The sequence below is a fragment of the Protopterus annectens genome, chromosome 8.part0 (assembly GCF_019279795.1).
Source record: "Protopterus annectens isolate FY-2018-M chromosome 8.part0, PAN1.0, whole genome shotgun sequence".
In the NCBI taxonomy this organism is placed as follows: Eukaryota; Metazoa; Chordata; order Ceratodontiformes; family Protopteridae; genus Protopterus; species Protopterus annectens.
Genome location: NC_056741.1, coordinates 1,170,405,685 through 1,170,429,996, shown reverse-complemented (window position 1 = coordinate 1,170,429,996; position 24,312 = coordinate 1,170,405,685). Strand labels below are relative to the sequence as shown.

The following is a 24,312-nucleotide window of genomic DNA, read 5'->3' as shown; positions in this document are numbered from 1 at the left end:
TATGTTCTACCTTTGACTTGAGCATGATCATATAATGAAATGTGGTTTCAAAATACAAAGGGTGGAAGTGGAGCTGTCACACTACACTGACATTGTGTCCCAGTTTGTTGAAATGGTCATAATGCATAAAATTGGCTTAGACTGTGACACCAGGTCAAACTATTTATTCATACGTCACTATTAAAAAGGCATTTATAAATATTAGATGTTGTGTCAAGTATTCAAGAAAAAATATATACTTCACTGAAGCATTTTCTAGTGAGGTTTCTTCTGTATCTGGATACCTTATTACAGGGTGTATATTAAACAGTAGAATATGCTATTAATGGTGTGTTTGCTTTCTTCCATCTTTGTACTATTTCCAGCAAGTATATTCTGTAATTTGTAAAGGTATTCTCTGTCAGAGTCACATTTCCTAAAGTTGTCTTGTTTACCATTTGTTTTGTGTCATTGCCAGTCCATTACATAGCATGCTAATCTTCATCCTTGGCCATTACTAATGCAGTACTGAGATGTACTAACAGGTATTAAAGCTCAAACGTTTTAGGGCAAAAGAAGAAAAAAAAACTAGACCAGTAAAAGTCAAATCCTAGTTGGGCTAATGACCAGAAACCCCCAAGAGAGATATTTTGCTCCCCATGGCTCTTTAGTAATGTGACAACAGTGGAGTTGCTGCATCCTGGAGTAGAATATAGTAGTCAGTTTTGAGATTCCATGGCCTTTGGTGTTTGCATGGGCTTTCCAGCATGATCCTCCTCATTAGTCCCATGACGCTACTGCTACACATGCTAATTATGAGCTGCAGTTATTATTAGCAGAAAACCAACACTGTTTGTGAATCACCTTAAAAATTGCATGCATCTCTGTAAGTCTGAATTTTTTAACTTGAACTTTTGTTCCACTGCAGTAACTATAAATCTAGAGCAAATGTAAAATAATAAACCATGTAACTTTCTAAGTTAGATACTGGATGCAGTACTGTGGTGATACTACACTATTTACTATATCAACCAACAAGCAGCTTTTTTAACTTATTTTCAAATTTAAAATCAAACATTCTTCAGACAGGCCAAATAATACACATATACATTTGTCTCTACCTTCATGGTCATGGGTATATTTAGAGGATGAGATGTCAGTTGATGACTGAAATAAGAAGAAAATGCATGCCTTTTGGGTACAGTTTCTGTCTTAGGACAAGACAGGCCATACCAGTGCTCTTAAAGTGCACAAAAGCATGCATGTACAAGCAAGAAATGTTAAGTTCCTGTATATGTACAGCCCAGAAGAGTACTGCTTAAGACATGCAAACACAGCATCACCTGAGGAGTGGCTTCAAGAAGCTTGCTGCCTTCCATCTCCTCTGATAGTTTGCAAACAGGGAAAAATGGATCGGAGTGTTAATAAACGGAGGTCAGTAGGGATGGAGGCATACGTTTAATGAACTAAAAGCTACAATTTTTTTAATCTATGAGAAAGACACATCCTTTTGAAAAACTTCTTGCATGCTAATATTTTACTTTAGTAAATTTTTGTGGTCAGCATTTTTAAAGTGGTAAGCTAGGGCACTGTAAAACCGCATGTGTGGTAATATTTAAATAGTAAAAGTATATTTCCATCAGAATATACAATAATTATGCAAATAAATTGCTTGACCGACACAGAATACAAGATTAGCTTATTTTGATTGTATCTCTTGCCATGATAGAACCATTTAAGCATGGACAGACTGTGTTCTAGATACTGCGTCATGAGCACACACTTCTTTGAGCTTGACAACCAGTATTTTATTGCAAGTATGGTTTATATCTTGGATTTATATCTAAGATATCAGTACAACAGTTGTATAATACTTACATTTTATTTTGTTTTGCAGTTCGTGTATCTAAGCCCATAGTCACAGTCACACCTGAAGTAGTAAAGGAAGGAGACAATGTTACCTTGAACTGCAACACAACAGCAGGGAATCATCTGACTTACACCTGGTACATAAACAGCAGTGAACCTAAGTGTGGTGACCACTATGAGTGCAGCAATGAAAGCTCAGAGCTCATCATAAAAGCTGCAAAGCCTGCAGATGCAGGGAACTATAGCTGCACTGCACAGAATCGACTTAATAATGAGACTAGTGATTTTACCAGTATGACAGTTTATTGTAAGTACAACAATGAATGCCTAAATGTTTTTTCTTATACTTCAGAATTACAGCACATAACTGATTTTTGAGAAACATGTTTTTTAGCATATTAAAGTTTTATGCAGTATTTTTTTCAAAATGCACAATTGATTATGTGACACTAGGTGATATGATGTTCATCGTGTTACCCTGCTGCAGTCATCACACTAGGGTTATCCTGTAGTCAGGCGGTCCCGCAGTCGGCCGGATTTCCAAAGTCTTGGTCTGACGTCGGTTGCTGTTGCCTCATCCCTGACGTCAGTGTGCCAGGGGTACATATATTGCAACCGACGCCATTTTCTCCAGTCTTTCTTGTCGCGTGGTGCCCGAAGCAGAAGCAGTTCGCAAGTGCCAGTCGGCTGACTCCTGAGATTTTCGAATTCGAATTTCAGACCGAAGTCTTCTATAAATCTAAGTACCCCATTGGGGAAACTTTTCTTGCCTCAGACCGATGTCAGAAAAAGTTAACAATTGTATTTCTTGTGGGAAATACCTCATAAGGATTTTCATTCTTATTGCATACCTTGCCTAGGACCTGATCACGACGTCACTTCTTGTCGTTTTTGTGCTAGATTTAATAAACGTACTATTAAAAGATGATTTGATTTCGCACGACATTTTTTTGGTAGAAAATGTAACTATAACATGCTGTCGGAGCTACCGACTACCGGCGTGCACAAAAAGTGCAGGGACAAGGACCGACAGCCCAGGCCTAAGCCCGATTCTGAGGCCTCGGTTGATCCGGTCTCCGGTTCTCCGGTTATCAGTGAGGCTCCGACGCAGCCACTGACTACCGCAGATGTCCTTCAAGGATGCATCTGCAGTCATCACATATGGGTTGTCCTGCCTCAGGCAGCCCTTCGGTCGGCCGGATTCCAAAGTCTGGGTCCGGCGTCGACTGATGTCGCCCCTTCCCCGACGTCACAATGCCTGGGGTATAAAAGTGTCAGCTGACGCCATGTTCCCCAGTCTTTCTTGCCGCATGGTGCCCGAAGCAGAAGCAGTTCGCAAGTGCTGGTCGGCCAGCTCCTGTAATTTCGCTATCCGAAGACTTCAAAAGCTAAGTACTCCGTTGGGGACTCTTTCTTGCCTCAGCCGATGTCAGAAAAAGTTAATAATTGTTTAACTTGTGGGAAACAAATACCTCATAAGGATTTCCACTCTTATTGTCTTCCTTGCTTAGGCCCAGACCACGACATCTCGGCCTGCTCTGCCTGCGCTTCTTTCAACCGACGCACTCTTAGACGTCGGTCGGAGTTCGCAGAAGAGTTTTTGAGGATAGTTTTGCTTACAAAATGCTGTCGGAAACCCCAACATCGCATTTAATTAACAAACAGAAAGACAAGGACAGACACACGCGGCCCGCGGTTTCGGCTGAAACCGCGGTTAGGCCTACCACAAGTGTCTCAGTCTCGGCTGATACCAAGTCCTTGGAACTTCCGAACCCTGAAATAATACAACCGACAGCCTTGGTCCCGGAGGCTCCTACCGAGTCGGTTACAGAATTGCCTTCCGAAACTGGGGTATTGGAATCTTCCGACACCATACCTTTAGATAAAGCTACACCAGCACGTGGTGCAGCCAGGCCTCCTGCATCCATGTCTATTAAGGCCTTCACCAGGGCTAAAGCTGCAAAGCACACTAAAACCATGCCTCCCAGAGTTATCCCTTAGGGACCTTCTTCTAGTTCACAGATTTTAACTTTAGCAGAGGACCTGATCTCCTTAATTAGGGGCTCTCAGCCTCATCCGGACAGGGGCTCCCAACCCCCTGTAGACAAAAGGCCCAGGATGGATCCTCCTGATCCCCTTTCCTCAGAGGAGGCTTCTGTTGGCTCGGACCACTCAGACTACCAGGAGGAGGCTTACTCGGCCTACGAGGATTCGGATGCAGAGGAATCTTTTCCCTCAGCCTCCCCTCCTGAAGAGCTTTCCTTTGGGGAGACCCTTCACACTATGAGAGAGCATTTCAAATGGCAAGGCCAGGAATATTCTGATTCCAGGAAAAGACTAAGAACTTTTCTTCATTTACCTCAGCATAGACCTTTGGCTATTCCTCCTGTTTTAAATGTGATTGATGATGTATATTCTGACTCGAGTATGACCCCTGATACTCTGCCTCCGGCCCCTGTTAAGCCTGATAGGTATTACAGGGTCCCGGACACACATAATTTTCTTTATAAGGCCCACTCTGCTTACCCTGAAACTATTTCACAGGGCCCTAAAGGGGTTGCAGCTGTTACGACTAAGAACCCACTCCCCTCTGCAAAGGAGTCCAGGGCATTAGAGAGATGGGGTAAAAAAGTGTATACTTCTGCCACTCTTGCTATGAAGGCATTAAATTGTCAATTTCACATGATACAGTATCAAGAGTATTTGTTAGAAGAAATGCATAAGAAATTGTCTTCTTCTGAACCCCTTGACCGTAAATCCCTTCAGGATCTGGTACATAATTCCCAGCAGGTTAGCAACCATTTCTTGCAGTGTGGTTATGATGCATTGGAAGCTTCATGTAGGTCAGCAATGACAGGTGTTTACATACGCAGGCATGCTTGGCTGAAGGAACAATCTCTGCCAGAACATGTTAAAGCTAAGCTTTTGGATGCTCCACTGGAAAAGCAAAAGTTATTTGGTTCCACTGCTCAAGACGTCCTAAAGAAATCTGAGGAAAAGGCAAAATCTGTACAAACAGTTAAAGATTTTCTTCAGGTCCAACCACCTAGATTCAGCAGAAACTGGCCTTCCAAGAATTGGTCCTTTCCGGACACAGAAAAATTTCAAAGGGGCAGAAACAGGCGTGCCAGAGGTAGAGGCCAAGCTAGGGGCTCCTACAGAGGCCATCAATGGCAACCTCCAATCCAGACAGGCAGTTCAGGATCTGCAACTGCTGCACAAGGACAAACTCAATGACTCTCCTTTGACTCCGCCAACCAGGGCTCAATTAGAAGCACCTTTGGGTGGAAAGCTTTCTTTATTCTCAAGAAATTGGCACAACATTACAAGAGACAAATGGACACTCCAAATAATAGACAACGGATACAGGTTCCATTTTCACACATTGCCAAAAAGAAAAGGCATACCAGGTCTGCCACCAAAACAAAGGACAGAGGCTTTGAAACAAATCTCAAACTTACTTCAAATGAAAGCCATAGAAAGAGTTCCTATTTCAGAACAAGGCCAAGGATTTTACTCCAGACTATTCCTTGTTCCAAGAAAAGAGCATCAATGGAGACCTATTCTTGACTTGTCCGTACTGAATACTTATCTCATTGTTCCAAAATTCAAAATGCTGACTCTACAGCAACTCCTTCCCATGCTGGGCAAGGGGTCTTGGCTGGTTACTCTAGACCTCAAGGAGGCATACCTGCATGTCCCTATCAGACAAAGTTGCAGAAGATACCTCAGATTTCTTGCAGGGTCAGAGCATTATCAATTCTCAGCATTGCCCTTTGGCTTATCTACTGTGCCCAGAGTATTCACGAAATGCCTGGCATCAGTAATAGCACACTGCAGACTCCAGGGGATTCAAATCTACCCATATCTGGATGACTGCCTTATACAAGCGGACAACCAACAAACTCTGATAAAGGACTTTAATTATGCCATCAATCTTCTACAGGCCTTGGGATATACAGTCAACATGCACAAATCAAGACTTGTTCCATCCCAAAGAATAACCTTTCTGGGTGTGGATCTAGATACAACCACCCAAATAACTTATCTCACAGAAGAAAAACAAAGTCAACTACCCGATTACTTCAAGAATCTGACAAGACAAACTCAGCTGACTGCAAGGAAAATCCTGCAGGCCCTGGGTTACATGGCATCCAGTATTCTTTTGATTCCACAAGCAAGGCTACATATGAGAAAGCTACAGTGGTACCTAAGGAGTTTATGGACTCAGCACAGTCACAGTTTGGAAACTTTAATCCCACTCATCCCATGCCTTTCACAAGGAATTTCTGTGGTGGGCTCAGGCCAGCCAGTCCAACAGAGGGCTGCCCTTCACAAAGCCAAAAACCTCACAAACTATTACAACAGATGCTTCAGACCTAGGTTGGGGAGCACACATGGAGGGCAGAGGTATCCAAGGACAGTGGTCACGAAAGGAGCTGAACATGCACATAAATCAAAAAGAAATGCTAGCAGTGATACATGCAATCGAGGCCTTCAAATTCTTTCTGCATCAAGGCCATCTACTAATAAGGACAGACAACACCACAGTTATGTGGTACATAAACAAGCAAGTAGGTACCCATTCTTACCCTCTGTGCAGGCTGGCAATGAATCTATGGGATCTTTCCTTGAAACTCAATATACAGCTACAAGCTCAGTTTGTGCCAGGGAAGGACAATATACTGGCGGACAGCTTAAGCAGAAATATCATGGATGTACACGAATGGATGCTGCACCCAGACATTTTCCAACAGATAACACAATTTGGGGGGAGCCCGGACATAGATCTATTTGCATCCCCCCACAATAATCAACTAAAGAAATTCTGCTCAAGGACATACCACCCACAAGTGTGGAAAGTGGACGCTCTCAATTTCAGCTGGAGAAATCTGACAGTGTATGCATTCCCTCCTATTCCATTAATGACCAAGGTGTTACTGAAGATCAGGGCAGAGCAGCCAAAAGTGATCCTGATAGCTCCGGACTGGCCAAGACAGCACTGGTACCCACTGCTAAGGAGCTTGTCACGTACGAAGCCTTGGCCCATACCTCTATGGCCACTTCTACTGACACAGCACAGCTACAAAACTCTACATTCCAACCTGAAAACATTGCAACTAACAGCCTGGAGAATACCTTGACTCCTCTTCAGGATAAGCTATCCCAGAGAGTAAAGAATATTATTCTGGAAGCTCACCGCCCTTCCACAAGGAAGGCATATTCAGCAAAATGGAAAAGAGTTCTCATCTGGAACACCACAAAGGGCCTAGATGCAACAATGATGAGCATGGCACATATCCCGGAATATTTGGCAGAAATGTTCCACAATGGACTGTCTTACTCTTCTATTAAGATTCACGCTTCATCAATTTCAGCAGAGTACAATACTGATCCTCCTGTCTTTTCTCATCCTCTCCTAAGACAGTTTCTAAGGGGAATCAAAAACATCAAACCTCCTAGGAAACCTCCTCTACCTGCTTGGGACCTTAACTACGTGTTGGAAAAACTAACACTGCCTCCATTTGAGCCAGCAGCATCTGCAGATCTACAGTACCTCTCATGGAAGACTGCTTTCCTTCTGGCAATAACCTCAGCAAGAAGAGTTTTGGAATTGCAGGCCCTGATGGCAGTTCAGCCATTTATTATTTTCCATCAGGATAGAGTTTCATTAAGAACTAATCCTACTTTTATGCCAAAGGTGGTATCCAGGGTTTCATTGAATCAAGCTATTCACTTGCCTACCTTCTTCCCAAACCCACAAAACAAAGGGGAGAAACTGCTGCACACCCTGGACATTCACAGACAGTTGCACTACTACTTGGACAGAACTAAAGGTTTCAGAAAAACTGACCAGCTGCTGGTAGCATATGCTGCTGGTACTCAAGGAAAAGCAATTTCCAAACAGACAATTTCAAAATGGATAGGAAATTGCATCCGCTTTTGTTACTCATTTCATGGAAAGACTGTACCAGCTAACATTAGACCTCATTCTATGAGAGCCACAGCCACCTCCACAGCCTTCTTAAGAGGGGTGGCTACAAAAGACATTTTAGAAGCTGCCACATGGAGCTCCATGCATACATTTGCCAAGCATTACAATTTACCTTTATATTCCAGATCCAGAGCAGGCTTTGATTCGGCTATCCTGCAGGGTATCTTAGCTACACCATCCTTTTCCTAGTACCTCCACCCCCTGATTGGCTATGGTATTCTACCCATATGTGATGACTGCAGATGCATCCTTGAAGGACATAGTACAGTTTTGTACCTACCATAAATGTAGATGTCCGATAGGTATGCATCTGCAGTCAGGTTTACCCTCCCTCCTTCCCCTCTGTGGTACTCCTAGGGTGTTTACCTCTCTATTAGCTAGCTGGGGGATCTGTTATGGTGTATTTGTTTATACATATGTCCTTCAAGGATGCATCTGCAGTCATCACATATGGGTTGTCCTGCCTCAGGCAGCCCTTCGGTCGGCCGGATTCCAAAGTCTGGGTCTGGCCTCGGCTGATGTCGCACTTTCCCCGACGTCAGAGCGTCTGGGGTATAAAAGCATCAGCCGACGCCATCTTCTTCAGTCTTCCTTGCCGCGTGGTGCCCGAAGCAGAAGCAGTTCGCAAGTGCCGGTCGGCCAGCTCCTGTGATTCAGCTACCGAAGACTTCGAAAAAGCTAAGTACCCCGTTGGGGACTCTTTCTTGCCTCAGCCGATGTCAGATAAAGTTAATAATTGTTTAACTTGTGGGAAACAAATAACTCATAAGGATTTCCACTCTTACTGCCTCCCTTGCCTAGGCCCAGACCACGACGTCTCGGCCTGCTCAGCCTGTGCTTCCTTCAACCGATGGACTCTTAGACGTCGGTCGGAGTTTGCAGAGGAATTTTTTGGGGCTAGTTTTGCTTACAAGATGCCGTCGGAGACTCCGACTTCGCATTTAGTTAAAAAATGGAAGGACAAGGACCAACACACGCGGGCCATGGTTTCGGCTGAAACCACGGTCAGGCCTACCGTGAGTGTCTCGGTTTCGGCTGAAACCGAGTCCTTGGTACTTCCTATTACCGAAACCACAGAATCGAATACCTCGGCCCCGGAGGCCCCGGCCGAGTCGGTTATTGAATTACCTACTGAAACCGGTGTCCAGGAAACATCCGACACCATTCCTTTAGACAAGTCTACTCCTGCACGTGGTGCAGCCAGACCCCCTGCATCCATGTCCATTAAGGCTTTCTCTAGGGCAAAAGCTGCTAAACTTACTAAAGCTTTGCCTCCCAAGGTTTCCTCTCAGAGACCTTCTACTGGCTCACAGATTCTTAGCCTAGCAGAGGATCTCGTCTCTTTAATTAGAGGTTCTCAACCTCATCTGGACAGGGGCTCTCAACCACATCCAGACAAAAGGCCCAGGGTTGAGCCCTCTGACCCCCACTCCTCAGATGAGTCCACGGATGGTTCTGCTCTGTCAGACCCCCAGGAGGAGGCTTATTCGGCCTACAAGGATTCTGATGCTGAAGAATCTATTCCCTCGGCCTCCCCTCCTGAAGAGTTTTCCTTTGGAGAGACACTACACTCTGAGAGAACATTTTCAATGGCAGGGTCAGGAATTCTCTGATTCTAGAAAGAGATTAAGGACCTTTTTACATTTACCTCAGCATAGGCCTTTAGCTATACCCCCTGTTTTGAATGTTATTGATGATGTGTACTCTGATGCTAGTACAGCCCCTGACTCTCTCCCTCCGGCTCCTGCCAAACCTGATAGGTACTACAGGGTCCCGGATTCACATCTACACCTGTACAAGGCCCACTCTGCTGACCCAGAAACAATTTCCCAGGGCCCAAAAGGGGTTGCAGCTGCCACTGCTAAAAATCCTCTACCCTCTGAAAGGGAGTCTAGAGCTTTAGAGAGATGGGGTAAGAAAGTCTATACTTCTGAAACTCTTTCCATGAGGGCATTAAATTGTCAATTTCATTTGATACAGTACCAAGAGTATTTGTTAGATGAATTGCATAAGAAGCTGTCCTCTTCTGAATCCCTTGATCGTAAATCCCTTCAGGATCTGGTACATAACTCCCAGCAGGTTAGTAACCATTTTTTACAGTGTGGTTATGATGCATTGGAAGCTTCATGTAGGTAAGCTATGACAGGTGCAGTTATACGTAGGCATGCCTGGCTGAAGGAACAATCTTTACCAGACCATGTTAAAGCTAAGCTTTTGGATGCTCCTATGGAAAAGCAAAAATTATTTGGTTCCACGGCTCAGGAGGTCTTAAAGAAGTTTGAAGAAAAGGCAAAATCTGTGCAAACAGTCAAAGACTTTCTGCAAGTCCAACCACCGAGATTCAGCAGAAATTGGCCTACTAAGAATTGGTCCTTTCCAGACTCAGACAGATCTCAGAGAGGCAGGAATAGGCATGCCAGAGGTAGAGGGCAAGCTAGAGGCTCCTACAGAGGCCGTCAGTGGCAGCCTACCAACCAGAGAGGTAGTGCAGGAACCACAACTGCTACACCAGGACAGACTCAATGACTTTATTTTGACCCCGCCGACCAGGGCTCAATTAGAAGCACCTTTGGGCGGAAAGCTTTCTTTATTACAAGGGACACATGGACACTGCAAATAATAGACAAAGGATACAGGTTCCATTCCACACATTGCCAAAAAGAAAAGGAATGCCAGACCTGCCACCAAATCAGAGGGCAGAGGCTTTGAAGCAAATTACCAAATTAATACAAATGAAAGCCATAGAAAAGGTACCTCTTTCAGAGCAAGGCCAAGGATTTTACTCCAGATTATTCCTTGTTCCAAGAAAAGAAAATCAATGGAGGCCTATTCTCGACTTGTCCGCACTGAATACTTACCTCATTGTGCCAAAATTCAAAATACTGACTCTACAGCAACTCCTTCCCATGCTGGGCAAGGAGTCTTGGCTGGTGACTCTAGACCTCAAGGAGGCATACCTGCATGTCCCTATTCGACAAAGTTGCAGAAGACACCTCAGATTTCTTGCAGGGTCAGAGCATTATCAATTCTTAGCATTGCCCTTTGGCTTATCTACTGCGCCCAGAGTATTCACGAAATGCCTGGCATCAGTAATTGCACACTGCAGACTTCAGGGGATTCAAATCTGCCCATATCTGGACGACTGCCTTATACAAGCGGACAACAAGAAAATATTGTTAAAGGACTTGGACTATGCCATCCACCTACTACAGGCCTTGGGATATACAGTCAACATCCAAAAATCAAGACTTGTTCCATCCCAAAGAATAACCTTTCTGGGTGCGGATCTAGACACAACCACCCAAATGGCCTTTCTCACAGAAGAAAAACAAAAACTACTACCGGATTACTTCAAGAATCTGACAAGACAAACTCAGCTGACTGCAAGGAAAATCCTACAGGCCCTGAGTTACATGGCATCCTGCATTCTTCTGATTCCACAAGCCAGGCTGCATATGAGAAAATTACAATGGTACCTAAGGAATGTATGGACTCAACACAGTCACAGCCTAGAAACTTTGATCCCACTCATTCCATGCCTTCAAAAGGAATTTCTGTGGTGGGCTCAAGCCTGCCAGTCGAACAGAGGGTTGCCCTTCAGCAAACCAAGAGCCAACCAAACCATCACCACGGACGTTTCAGACCGAGGTTGGGGAGCACACATGGAGGACAAATGCATCCAAGGGCTATGGTCTCAAAAAGAGCTCCGCATGCACATAAACCAAAAGGAAATGCTGGCAGTGATACACGCAATCGAGGCCTTCAAACCTTTCCTTCATCATGGCCACCTGCTCATCAGGACAGACAAACACCACAGTTATGTGGTACATAAACAAGCAAGGAGGCACCCATTCCTACCCTCTATGCAGACTGGTAATGAATCTATGGGAACTTTGCTTAAAACTCAATATACAACTACAGTCCCAGTTCATGCCAGGGAGAGACAATATACTGGCAGACAGCTTAAGCAGAACTACCATGGATGCACACGAATGGATGCTGCACCCAGACATTTTCTTACTCATAACACAATCATGGGGAAGGCCGGAAATAGATCTGTTCGCTTCCCCCCACAATCATCAACTGAAGACATTCTGCTCAAGGACATACCACCCACAAGCATGGAAAGTGGACGCTCTCTCTTTCAGCTGGAAAGCTCTAACAGTCTATGCTTTCCCACCACTCCCATTAATGACCAAGGTTTTACTGAAGATCAAGGCAGAGCAGCCCAGAGTGATTCTGATAGCTCCAAACTGGCCAAGGCAGCACTGGTACCCACTGTTAAAGGGCATGTCACAGACGAAACCGTGGCTTCTCCCCCTATGGCCACTGCTACTGATGCAGAACAATTTCAAGACTCTGCATCAAAACCTGAAAACCTTGCAACTAACTGCCTGGAGAATACCATGACTCCTCCTCAGGATAACTTATCCCAGAGAGTGAAGGACATTATTATGGAGGCTCGCAGGCCTTCCACAAGGAAGGCATATTCAGCAAAATGGAAAAGATTTCTCACTTGGAACACAACAAAAGGCCTGGATGTGACAGTGATGAACATGGCACATATACTGGAATACTTGGCAGAATTGTTCCACAATGGCCTGTCTTACTCTTCCATTAAGATACATGCCTCAGCAATTTCAGCAGAATACAATGTTAATCCGCCTGTCTTTTTGCATCCTCTACTAAGACAGTTTCTAAGAGGAATCAAAAACATCAATCCTCCAAGGAAACCACCTTTACCTACTTGGGACCTTAACTTTGTGCTGGAAAAACTAACACTTCCTCCCTTTGAACCAGCAGCATCGGCGGATCTACAGTTTCTGTCTTGAAAACCTGCATTCCTTCTGGCCATAACTTCAGCAAGAAGAGTATCTGAGTTACAAGCTTTAATGGCAGTGCAGCCATTTCTTATCTTTCATCAAGACAGAGTTTCTTTGAGGACCAATCCTACATTTATGCCAAAGGTGGTATCCAGGGTATCCTTGAACCAAGCAATTCACTTGCCTACATTCTTCCCAAATCCACAAAATAAAGGGGAGAAACTTCTGCACACTCTGGACATACACAGACAATTACGCTACTACTTGGACAGAACTAAAAGTTACAGAAAGACTGACCAATTGTTTGTAGCATATGCTGCTGGGGCACAAGGAAAAGCAATTTCAAAACAGACAATTTCAAAATGGATAGGAAATTGCATTCGTTTTTGTTACTCCTTTCATGGAAAAACTGTGCCAGCAAACATTAGACCTCATTCCTAAGAGGGGTGGCTACCAAGGACATTTTAGAAGCTGCTACATGGAGCTCCATGCATACATTTGCCAAGCATTACAATTTACCTTTATACTCCAGATCCAGAGCAGGCTTTGCTACGGCAGTCCTGCAGGGTATATTAACTACACCATCCTTTACTTAGTTCCCCCACCCCCAGATTGGCTATGGTATTCTACCCATATGTGATGACTGCAGATGCATCCTTGAAGGACATAGTACAGTTTTGTACCTACCATAAATGTAGATGTCCGATAGGTATGCATCTGCAGTCAGGTTTTCCCTCCTTCCTTCCCCTCTGTGGTATTCCCAGGGTGCTTACCCCTCTATTAGCTAGCTGGGGGATCTATTATGGTGTATTTGTTTGTATATATTTATATATATTTTTGCAAATGCTTGGAATTTATTGCATTTCTCCAAATTTAGCCTTCCTAGAGGGCACCTGGCATCTGGGGCAAGAAAAACTGAAGAAGATGGCGTCCGCTGATGCTTTTATACCCCAGACGCTCTGACGTCGGGGAAAGTGCGACATCAGCTGAGGCCAGACCCAGACTTTGGAATCTGGCCGACCGAAGGGCTGCCTGAGGCAGGACAACCCATATGTGATGACTGCAGATGCATACCTATCGGACATCTACATTTATGGTAGGTACAAAACTGTACTATATATATATATATATATATATATATATATATATATATATTTTTTTTTTTTTTTTGCAAATGTTTGGATTTTTTACTGCATTTTTCCAAATTTAGCCTTCCTAGAGGGCACCTGGAATCTGGGGCAAGAAAAACTGAGGAACATGGCATTGGCTGACGCTTTTATACCCCAGGCATTGTGACGTCGGGGAAGGGGCGACATCAGCCGACGCCGGACCCAGACTTTGGAATCCGGCCGACCGAAGGGCTGCCTGAGGCAGGACAACCCATATGTGTTGACTGCAGATGCATACCTATCGGACATCTACATTTATGGTAGGTACAAAACTGTACTTTCTGGAACCCGAGACCGCTACAGATATTTTGACAGAATGTACTAGGCCGACGCAGCCTTTTACTTCAGGCCCTTCCGATGATTTACCTTCCAAGGACTACGGTACTTCTGAAACGCCATCGGTTTCTGAAGGTGTTTTCAGACCGACGACTTTTACAGTCAAAACATTTTCCAAGTCGAAGACTCCTTCTAAATCGAAAAAGGCTTCACTTCAGTCTCCTGTTCAAGGCCCTATGCCTAAAAAACAGATGCTCAAAATGGCTGAAGATTTGATTTCTCTTATCAGGGGTTCACAGCCTCCTCCTGACAAAAGGCCTAGACAAGAGGAAGATTCTGCTTCCTCTGAACAACTGTCTATTTCTTCGGATTCCTCTGAGTACCAAGACTATTTCTTCTCTCCTTATGAAGATTCTGATGCTGAGGACTCTATTCCCTCAGCTTCCCCTCCAGAAGATTACTCTTTTGGGGAAACTTTACACACTATGAGGGAACATTTTCACTGGGAAGGTCAGGATTACTCTGATTCCAAGAAAAGGCTCAGAGAGTTTTTTTTACTCCCCCAACACAGACCTCTAGCCATCTCTCCTGTTTTGGACATTGTGGATGATGTCTATTTAGAATCCAGTTTCAACCCTGACTCTCTACCTCCTGCCCCGGCCAAGCCTGACAGATAGTACAGAGTACCTGATTCCCACAAATTCCTTTACAAAAGCCTAGTAGCTGACCCAGAGACTATCTCCCAGGGTCCCAAGGGGGCTAAGGCTTCCATGGCTAAAAACCCAGTACCTTCTGAAAGGGATTCAAGAGCAATAGACAGATGGGGGGAAAAGGTTTACACCTCAGCCACTTTAGCTATGAGAGCACTAAACTGTCAATTTCATATGCTTAAGTATCAGCAATTTCTGATCTCTCAGTTAAAACAAAAGATAACCACCCTACCTCAACAATCTGAATTGAAAGAAGCACAGGATTTGTTGCACACCACCGAGCAGGTGGGCAAACATACCTTACAATTTGGGTTTGATTCTTTAGAGGCCTCCTGCAGAGCAGCTGTCACTGGATCAGTTATACATAGGCATGCCTGGTTAAAGGAACAAAGTCTGCCTGATCATGTTAAAGCAAAACTACTAGATGCTCCCTTACAGCCAGATGTTCTTTTTGGTGTTAAAGCAGAAGAAGTTTTAAAGAAAATGGAAAATAAGGTGAAATCAATGCAGACAGTCAAAGATTTCCTACAAGTACAACCCCCTCGCTTCAGCAGAAACTGGCCAACAAAAAATTGGTCCTTTCCAGCCATTGACAGGCCTCAGAGGGGTAAATGCAGGCGCCCAGGGGGCAGAGGACAACCACAAGCTCAGTATAAGCCTCGCCAATGGGGCACTCCAACTCAGAAGGGAGGAGAAGACAGGTCTCAACCCACCAGAAGGCAAACTCAATGACTTGCACCTCAGCTGGCCAAACAAAGCTCTTTTGTCAGCCCCCTTGGAGGGAAAACTAGCACTATTTGCAGACAACTGGCACATGGTCACAAAGGACAAATGGGTCCTGGACATAATTTTATGAGAATACAGATTCCACTTTCACACCTTGCCAATAAAAAGAGGAATGCCAAACCTGCCACAAAATCAAAGGGCAGAGGCTCAAAAACAAATTACAGCTCTCATGGCCATGAGAGCCATTCAAAGGGTATCAACTCAAGAGCAAGGCCAAGAATTTTACTCAAGACTCTTCCTAGTACCCAGAAAAGAAAATGCTTGGAGACCAATTCTGGATCTTTCAATTCTAAACACTTACTTACAAGTTCCCAAATTCAAGATGCTAACACTACAGCAGCTACTTCCCATGTTGGGCAAGGAAGCATGGCGGGTAACGTTGGACCTCAAGGAGGCATACCTGCATGTCCCTATCAGAAAAAGTTGCAGAAGATACCTCCGTTTCATTGCAGGTTCAACCCATTATCAATTCTCTGCACTGCCCTTTGGCTTATCTACTGCGCCCAGAGTATTTACAAAATGCCTGGCACCAGTAATTGCATACTGCAGACAAAGAGGAATTCAAATATACCCATATCTGGACGACTGCCTCATCCAAGCAGAAAGAAAATACATTCTCTTACAACATCTGGCTTTTGTGAAGCATCTACTAAATTGTCTGGGGTACACAGTAAATGAAAATAAGTCAAAACTAGTACCCTCACAAAAAATGACATTCCTGGGTGCCAGCTTGGACACAACGGCCCAGAAGGCTTATCTTACACCAGACAAGCAATTACAACTGACTCAATATTTCAAGACAATGGCAACAAAGACCCAATTAACTGCAAGAAAAATTCTGCAGGCTTTGGGCTTCGTGGCATCTTGCATTCTGATAATACCATTTGCAAAACTGCATATGAAGAAATTACAGTGGTACCTAAAAAGCGTATGGTCTCAACACAGCCACAGCTTGGACACAGTGATATCTCTCATTCCCTGCCTTCAACAGGAATTTCTATGGTGGGCACAGGCATGTCACCTCAACAAGGGTCAGCTTTCACCTTGATCCCACCCAGGCAAACTATCACAACAGATGCTTCAGACTATGCCTGGGAGGCACACATGGCAGGGCAATGCATTCAAGGCCTATGGACTGCAGAACAAAGAAAACTGCACATAAACCAAAAAGAGATGCTAGCTGTACAGAAAGCTCTGACAGCTTTCAAGGATCTACTACAGCCAGGACAACTTGCAATAAAGACGGACAACACCACAGTAATGTGGTACATAAACAAACAAGGGGGCACACATTCCTACCCTCTTTGCAGGCAAGCAATAATCTTATGGAACACAGCTCTGGCTTACCAAGTCCAGTTACAAGCTCAATTCCTGCCAGGACAGAAAAACACATTGGCAGACGACCTAAGCAGAAGCATCAAAGATCCCCACGAGTGGAAGCTAGACCCACAAATATTTACAATGGTTCATAGGTTCATAGGTTCATACTAGGCTATCTGCCCTAGGGCATTTATAAGCCTAGCCAGAGTGTGTGTGGCTTTCACCAACCCTTAGGATGAGAATACTATACCCATTAGTTTGCTGTGCCTCTGTCCAGCAGTGATACAGAGATGATTCCCGGGGTAAACCTACGATCTCCCATCCACTCGTCAAGATTTCTCTTGAACAGAGTCAGTGAGGGGCTCTGCCTCACATGGACTGGGATTCTGTTCCATAGTGTAGAGAGTCTCTGGGTGATGAATCTGTCCCTCCAGCACATCCTATTTATATCCGTGTTGAGGTTTAAGTCTCTTGCTCTCGTGGCTCTGGTGGATTTGGATTTTTGAGGTGGAGCATGTCCATTAATTCCGGGTTGGACATGGCCTTGTATGTCAGGCACAGATCACCTCTGAGCAGACGGTATGCGACTGAATAGAGCTGGAGTTTCTTCAGTCGGGCATCGTATGACATATGTTTGAGCCCCTTTATCCTTTTGGTGAGGAACTTTTGGGGTCTTTCCAACTGCTGCAGGTGTCGGGTAAGGTACATTCTGAATGGGGCGTTGTACTCAATCATTGGTCTGATAAGTGAAGAGTACAGGGGTACAATGACCTCTCCTGATCTGGATGTGAATCCCTTCATGATCAGGTGGGCAATGTAAAAGGTCTTCCTTACCACTTTGGCAATGTGAGTGTCAAAAGAGAGGTTACTGTCAACTTGGGTCCCCAGGTCCCTGATAACTTCTTCCGTGTTTAATGGATTACCACCTGTGTGGTAATTAGGGGTTACCTTGTTTTTCCCAAAGGGTATGACTATACATTTTTTGGCATTTAGCTTAAGGCCATGGCTCTGGCACCAGTTATCCATTTCTATGAGACCTCTCTGGAGGATGTCTGTGTCTGATGGAGTGTCAATTATGGTGCCCAGTTTGCAGTCATCTGCAAATTTTGTCAGCCACAATCCCCCTAACTCAAAGATGGGGTCTACCAAATTTAGACCTGTTTGCCAGTCCTCAAAACTACCAGCTGACAAAATTTTGTACAAGGACATTCCACCATCAAGCTTGGAAAGTGGACGCTGTCTCCTTCAGTTGGAAAAACCTGACAGCATATGCCTTTCCTCCATTATCTCTTCTCACAAAGGTTCTTTTGAAGGTCAAAAAGGAGAAACCTCGACTGATTCTCATAGCCCCAGACTGGCCACGCCAGCACTGGTACCCGCTATTGAAGAATATGGCTCACAGCCCACCACGGATATTGCCTCAAATACCTCATTTGCACACGCAGCAAGACAAGCAGATTCTACACAGCCAGATCAAAACCTTAAACCTGGCTGCATGGCAAATCAATTAAGCATCCCACCAGCCCCTCTTTCATAAGCAGTACTGGATGTTATTCTAGAGGCCAGGAGGCCAAGCACCAGGAAGGCTTACTCGGACAAATAGAAAAGGCTTTGTGCTTGGAACCAAGCTAAAGGCCAAGACACAACTCAGCCTCATATGCCTCACATTCTGCAGTATTTAGCTGAGATGTTGCATAAAGGACTTTCCTTCTCCTCAATTAAAATCCATGCTTCAGCTATTTCAGCTCACTACAGCACGAATCCACCTTTATTTTCAAATCCTCTTCTAAGGCAGTTCCTCAGAGGGGAAAAAAACATTAGACCACCTAGAAGAGCCCCTACACCAACATGGGACCTCAACTTTGCTCCCTTTGAACCAGCTTTTTCTGCAGACCTTCAGTTTCTATCTTGGAAGACTGCCCTGCTCCTGGCAATAACTTCTGCTAGGAGAGTGTCTGAATTACAGGCACTTATGGCAGTGGAACCTTTCCTCATTTTTCATGAAGACAGAGTTTATCTACAAACTAATCCTTCCTTCATGCCTAAGGTGGTTTCCAGTGTAGCTTTAAATCAAACCATCCACCTACCCACTTTCTTCCCCAATCCACAGAACAAAGGTGAGAGACTCCTGCATTCCTTGGACATTCACAGGCAGCTTTGTTACTACTTGGATAAAACTAAGGCTTTCAGAAAAACTGACCAGCTCTTTGTTTCCTATGCTACAGCTTCTCAAGGGAGGGCCATATCCAAGCAATTCATTTCTAAATGGATAGGCCATTGCATACGATTCTGCTATACCCATCATGGGAAACCAGTTCCTCCTACCATTAGATCTCACTCTACCAGGGCAACAGCTACCTCTACAGCCTTTCCCAGGGGGTTTCCTACCAAGGAAATTTTAGAAGCTGCAACTTGGAGTTCTGTACACACCTTCACCAAACAGTATCACTTACCTCGTTATTCTAAGTCCAGGCCAGGCTTCGCCACTGCAGTTCTGCAGGGCCTCATTGCCTCCACTAACCCTCTATGATGCCTCCACCCTACCTTAGCTTTGGGACTCAACCCAAGTGTGATGGCTGCAGCAGGGTAACACGATGAACATAGTACAGTTTTGTACCTACCATAAATGTAGATGTTCGAGTGTTCACCCTGCTGCAGTCCAGGTTACCCTCCCTCCAACCTCTCTGATCTACTGGCTAAATCTTTGCTATGCCTTTCTGATGTATTTGCTTATAGCTGAAGGGATTTTGTGTTTGTACAGTGTTCACACCTTTTGGCACTAATTTGGCTCACCTTTTTGGGGGCACCTGACATCTGGGGCAAGAAAAACTGAAGAAAATGGCGTCGGTTGCAATATATGTACCCCTGGCACACTGACGTCAGGGATGAGGCGACAGCAACCGACGTCGGACCAAGACTTTGGAAATCTGGCCAACTGCGGGACCACCCGACGACAGGATAACCTTAGTGTGATGACTGCAGCAGGGTGAACACTCGAGCATCTACATTTATGGTAGGTACAAAATTGTACTTTTTCTAAACAACTCACTGTAAATTAATTATGAGCTTAAGAATGAATTAAACTTACCTGATGAAATACATGCTGAAATTAGGGCACGTCACAGTAACCCTCTCCTGCTCTGTGGAACTATTAGATGAAATCCCAACATGAACTGTTTAAGCAGCATTCACTTTTCTAGTAAGAATCAGTAGATACTCCTACATCTGTAACGTGATAGTTTATTGGAATCCCAGATAGCACTTGCATTTGGTTGCACAACTATACATTTCTAGTAATGGCAACAATGTCTTGTTTCCATTTTCATGATATAAACATACACAAAAGGTTCAGCATGTACTTTGTAGACCCCTCTCAACAGCCAGTCTCCCAAGTACATGAAAGCTAGCTAGTGGCAAAGGATCAAGCAGCCGATGGCCTGCTGTAATTTGTTATGGGGAAAGTCACAGGTTTAGACATCACTTCAGTATGGAGATTGCGCTTTTGCTGTGACTATGCATTTTATAACAGGAAAATGTGAAGGATGGGATGTAAGTTGAAGACTAAAATGAGAGGAAAATGCACACCAGAGGGTAGGGATTTATGTAAACATTTAAGGAAAAAACTCACCTCCCACATATGTGACCATTCTAGTTCCACAACCACCCAGGTGTTTGCCTTTCCACCTATGTGACAAGTTTGTAAAGGACAGGTGGATGTAATAACAGGGATTAAGTTGGGGGAGGCCTTATATCATAGGGTCAATGAGATAAAACAGAAGCATTAAAACACTAAAATGGCAGAGGGGATGATTACACCACAGAAAGAGAAAATGGAGCAACTGGAGTAGAAGAAGAACAAAGCATGACTGTTCATCCAACTCAAAACAGCCCCGATCTACATTTGAAATGGTTCTGAGTAGCATACAGATTGCACTGTATCCCACAGTGGACATACAGTGATAGATGCACTGCACCTAGTTTATAGGAAATGTGGGAGCAGAGGCAAGATACAGTTATGCATCAAATTTTCAATGGATTTAAATTACTACAATTAAAAAAAAATCCCCATAATTTTGATTTGATCTTCTGCCATGCACACATCAGCTTAGGAAGCAAGGAAAGCATTTGTCTTTGAGTATCTGCATTTCACAGAAGAAAGGCCACTGTTACTCAGTGCTTGGTTATAAGTAGGATTAATGCAGAACATACTACCTAAACATTACACATGTACTGTAAAACTATGACAGGTACAATCATTTCTGTAGCCACCCTTATCACACTAACATATTTGCTACTGTATTTTACCTGTCAATTCCCTCTCTATTAAGTTTTTCTTATTGAGGTGTGGGAACAGTGGGAAAATCACCCTGCCTTTGCATTTGTGCTCTCGATTCTCCTGCATCCTTACCAAACTGCATATGTACCATCACTGGTTCCAGTGTTTACTGTAACTATAATATTAAATGTGTCTCAGCATCACCCTGACCTTTCCCCTGACAGAAGTGAGCGAACAAGTTCATTGCTATGTCAATCCCAATTTGCCTGGGCTGCTTATCAGACTCAGATCAGCCAAGTCACATTCAGGGTATCATCCAACTGTATGTCATGGACCTGGGTTTAATCTTGCATATATTGCCATCTTTTTAAAAGTAACAATGACATGTATGAGTTTGTAGGACTTCTTAAATGTACATGCAGTTTTTTTTTTCTTATGCTTGTTGCATTTACCTAAAGAATGCTTATTGTGAATGGTTTATTGGCATGATTTTGTATAGTCTAGTAAAAAATTAGAGGTGTAAGGAAGTGCAGAGATTTACATTAGCACAGTGTCCCACAAGTGCAACCAAATACACTTTAATTACAGTAACTCAGATCTGTTTTTAAAGTAAAATAATCAGAAAGACTACATTTATGGTCCTAAAATACTGCTTTTTTTTAAAGAAAATTAATCAGAAAGACTACATTTATGGTCTTAAAATACTAATTCTGCAGTACAAAGTGACTGCACTATAAAGTAAATGTGGCTTTATGTAGACTTGCCATAGTTATATTTCTGTAGTTTGAAAATAAAATATTTGCTGTCTTTCAGCATTGTAGTCTCTCATAAACTGTGCATTGCTGAGATAATGAGTGAAAAAAACATTTTAAGAGATTTTCTACCATACAGAAGATTCATCAGGGATTTCTACTGTGCAAAATCATTAGGAAGGAATACTAACAAATGCACAATATAAAGTACAGTGGGTTAATAAATATGTTTTATAGGCTGTCCTTGAAGACACCAAACAATAACGTGTATTGTATGGCAAGTCTGAAAAAGATGCAGCTGGCTGAAGAAAGTCTTAATTATTTCTTCCAATTAGAAGACCAAGAGAAATAGAGTAACCATTTATTCCATATTTATCTGCCGGGTATAAAATACATGCAGTTTAACTAACATTTTGGAATTCTGAAATATTTCTATAGCAGAAATCAAGTAACAAGAAAAACAAACCGCTAGAAATGTATGCAGTGTTTGTATGGGGGTGGAGGTTAGAAGTACCTGTCCTTACATGTTTGTCTTACCAGACAAGGCAAATGACATTAAAATATTATATGACTAAACAGCTAAGGGAAATGGAGAAAAGAGGAATGATATCAACAAGTGAGTTACTTTACAAAGGGAGACGTGAACTGTAATGTTAACAGTAACTCATTAACGGAGAAACATGTGTCCTATGTCTTGTTAATCAGAAGGCACATGGATAGCTACTAGCAAGATTAGAAGAAAAAGGAAGAGAAACAGGTTTGGGTCAGTCATCAATAGTAGGGGTTATTAGAAATCACAAAACTGGAATTCAGATGAAGCCAATTGGATGGCAAAGCAGATAACACAAAAGAGTATCTACACATTTTACTGCAGTATTTTGGTGAATTGCTAGTAGCAGGGCAGTTCCTGTTTTCTAATAAATGAATGTTCATTTCTTACAGATGGCCCTACATCTCTGACTCTGCATATACCTGCTGATACTTGTCCTAATGACTGGATAGACTGGTTCAAGGTTCCAGAAGCAGTATGTGTACATGAAAACTCAAGTCTGAAAATGTCGTGTGAAGCTCAGTCACTACCTCAAAGTAATTACAGCTGGTCTTTCAGTAATGCCACATATACTGGTGTCCTTATTGAAGCAAGTGAAGTAGAGATGTATAACTTTAACAAGGAAAATGATGGAAACTACACTTGTACAGCAAGCAATGATGTTACTGGAAGGGACAGCAGCCAGTCAAGATATTTAATCACATATCGTAAGTACCATAATTTGGGCTTCTGAAAATGAAAAAAAAAAACAATAAAGCTTATGGAACAAAACTTTTAAGCTTATAATAGTTCCTGTATGTTGCTTGTTGCACTTTTTGTATTTTCAGCGTTTCTGTTTTTCCTATAAAATGAGGCAGATGAACAGTAGCTTACAAGGACATGAAAACCATCCAGATTAGGAAGAAGCCTCTCCCTATCCAAATTCCAACCTATGACAACACCCCTCACTTTTCCCACCTGCAGCAACATAACCATCTTGCAAATAACCTCTCACAGACTCTCACTCCTTCAACCACAGAAATTTCATCTGCCTCATCTGCTCTTCATATAATTACATGCACCTAAATTTCATTATTTGTGTCCTTGGAAATCTTTTGCTGCTTACACCTCTGCCTTTAAATATCATTGATACTCCTCCATTTCCTTTCTCATCATCACGTAATAATAATAATAATTAACTAACGACAAATCTTTTCCACTTCTCTTCATTAACTCCATCTCTGCCTCCCTCCACTTCATACTACACTTCACTTTTTCCTTTTCTCTATAACCACTGAAATTTCAAATGTTTCTCCATTTGTGTCTCTGTTGCTACTAACATTATATCTAACTACCATTGTATACTTTCACCTCTGTACAGCTCTCCCATGGCAGTTTACTCAGCACACTGTGAAATCAGGTGTAGCTACACCAATATGCCCTTTTAATCTCTCACCTTGTCTTTAAACACAAAATACTTCACTACCACCATTATACTCAAAAATAGAATTCATACAGGTCCTCTCTAAATCAGTACTTCTTAAAAATCCCACAGTGTGGTGTTGTCCACCCAAACCCAGACCCCAAACACACTCCAATTAATTTAAGTAACCACCCCTACAAAATTGTGAACTAACCCTCCTTCAGCTACCACCTCAAACTTGATCTCTTCTCAGTTGTACTGTCTTAATTAAATAACCACCTATCCATACTAATAAAACTTGCACATCAAACCTCTCACCCTACTGTTCTCCACCTTGTCATCCAAGAATTTGAATATTGTCTCTACCAACCTCTGAAGCATTTGTAACAAAACTACAGAACTACA

At 43.2% G+C, this 24,312-nt stretch overlaps 1 protein-coding gene across 1 annotated transcript in view; it reads left to right on the top strand.

Annotated features, from left to right (window-relative positions):
* LOC122808423 (carcinoembryonic antigen-related cell adhesion molecule 5-like) overlaps window positions 1-23,238 on the top strand; it is a 1,123,850-nt gene extending 1,100,612 nt beyond the window's left edge. Inside the window, exons 3-4 of the mRNA XM_044079385.1 lie at window positions 1,877-2,155; window positions 22,898-23,238. Coding sequence (XP_043935320.1) covers window positions 1,877-2,155; window positions 22,898-23,238 — 620 coding nt within the window. The remainder of the gene's footprint in view (window positions 1-1,876; window positions 2,156-22,897) is intronic.
* Window positions 23,239-24,312: the final 1,074 nt, after the last annotated feature.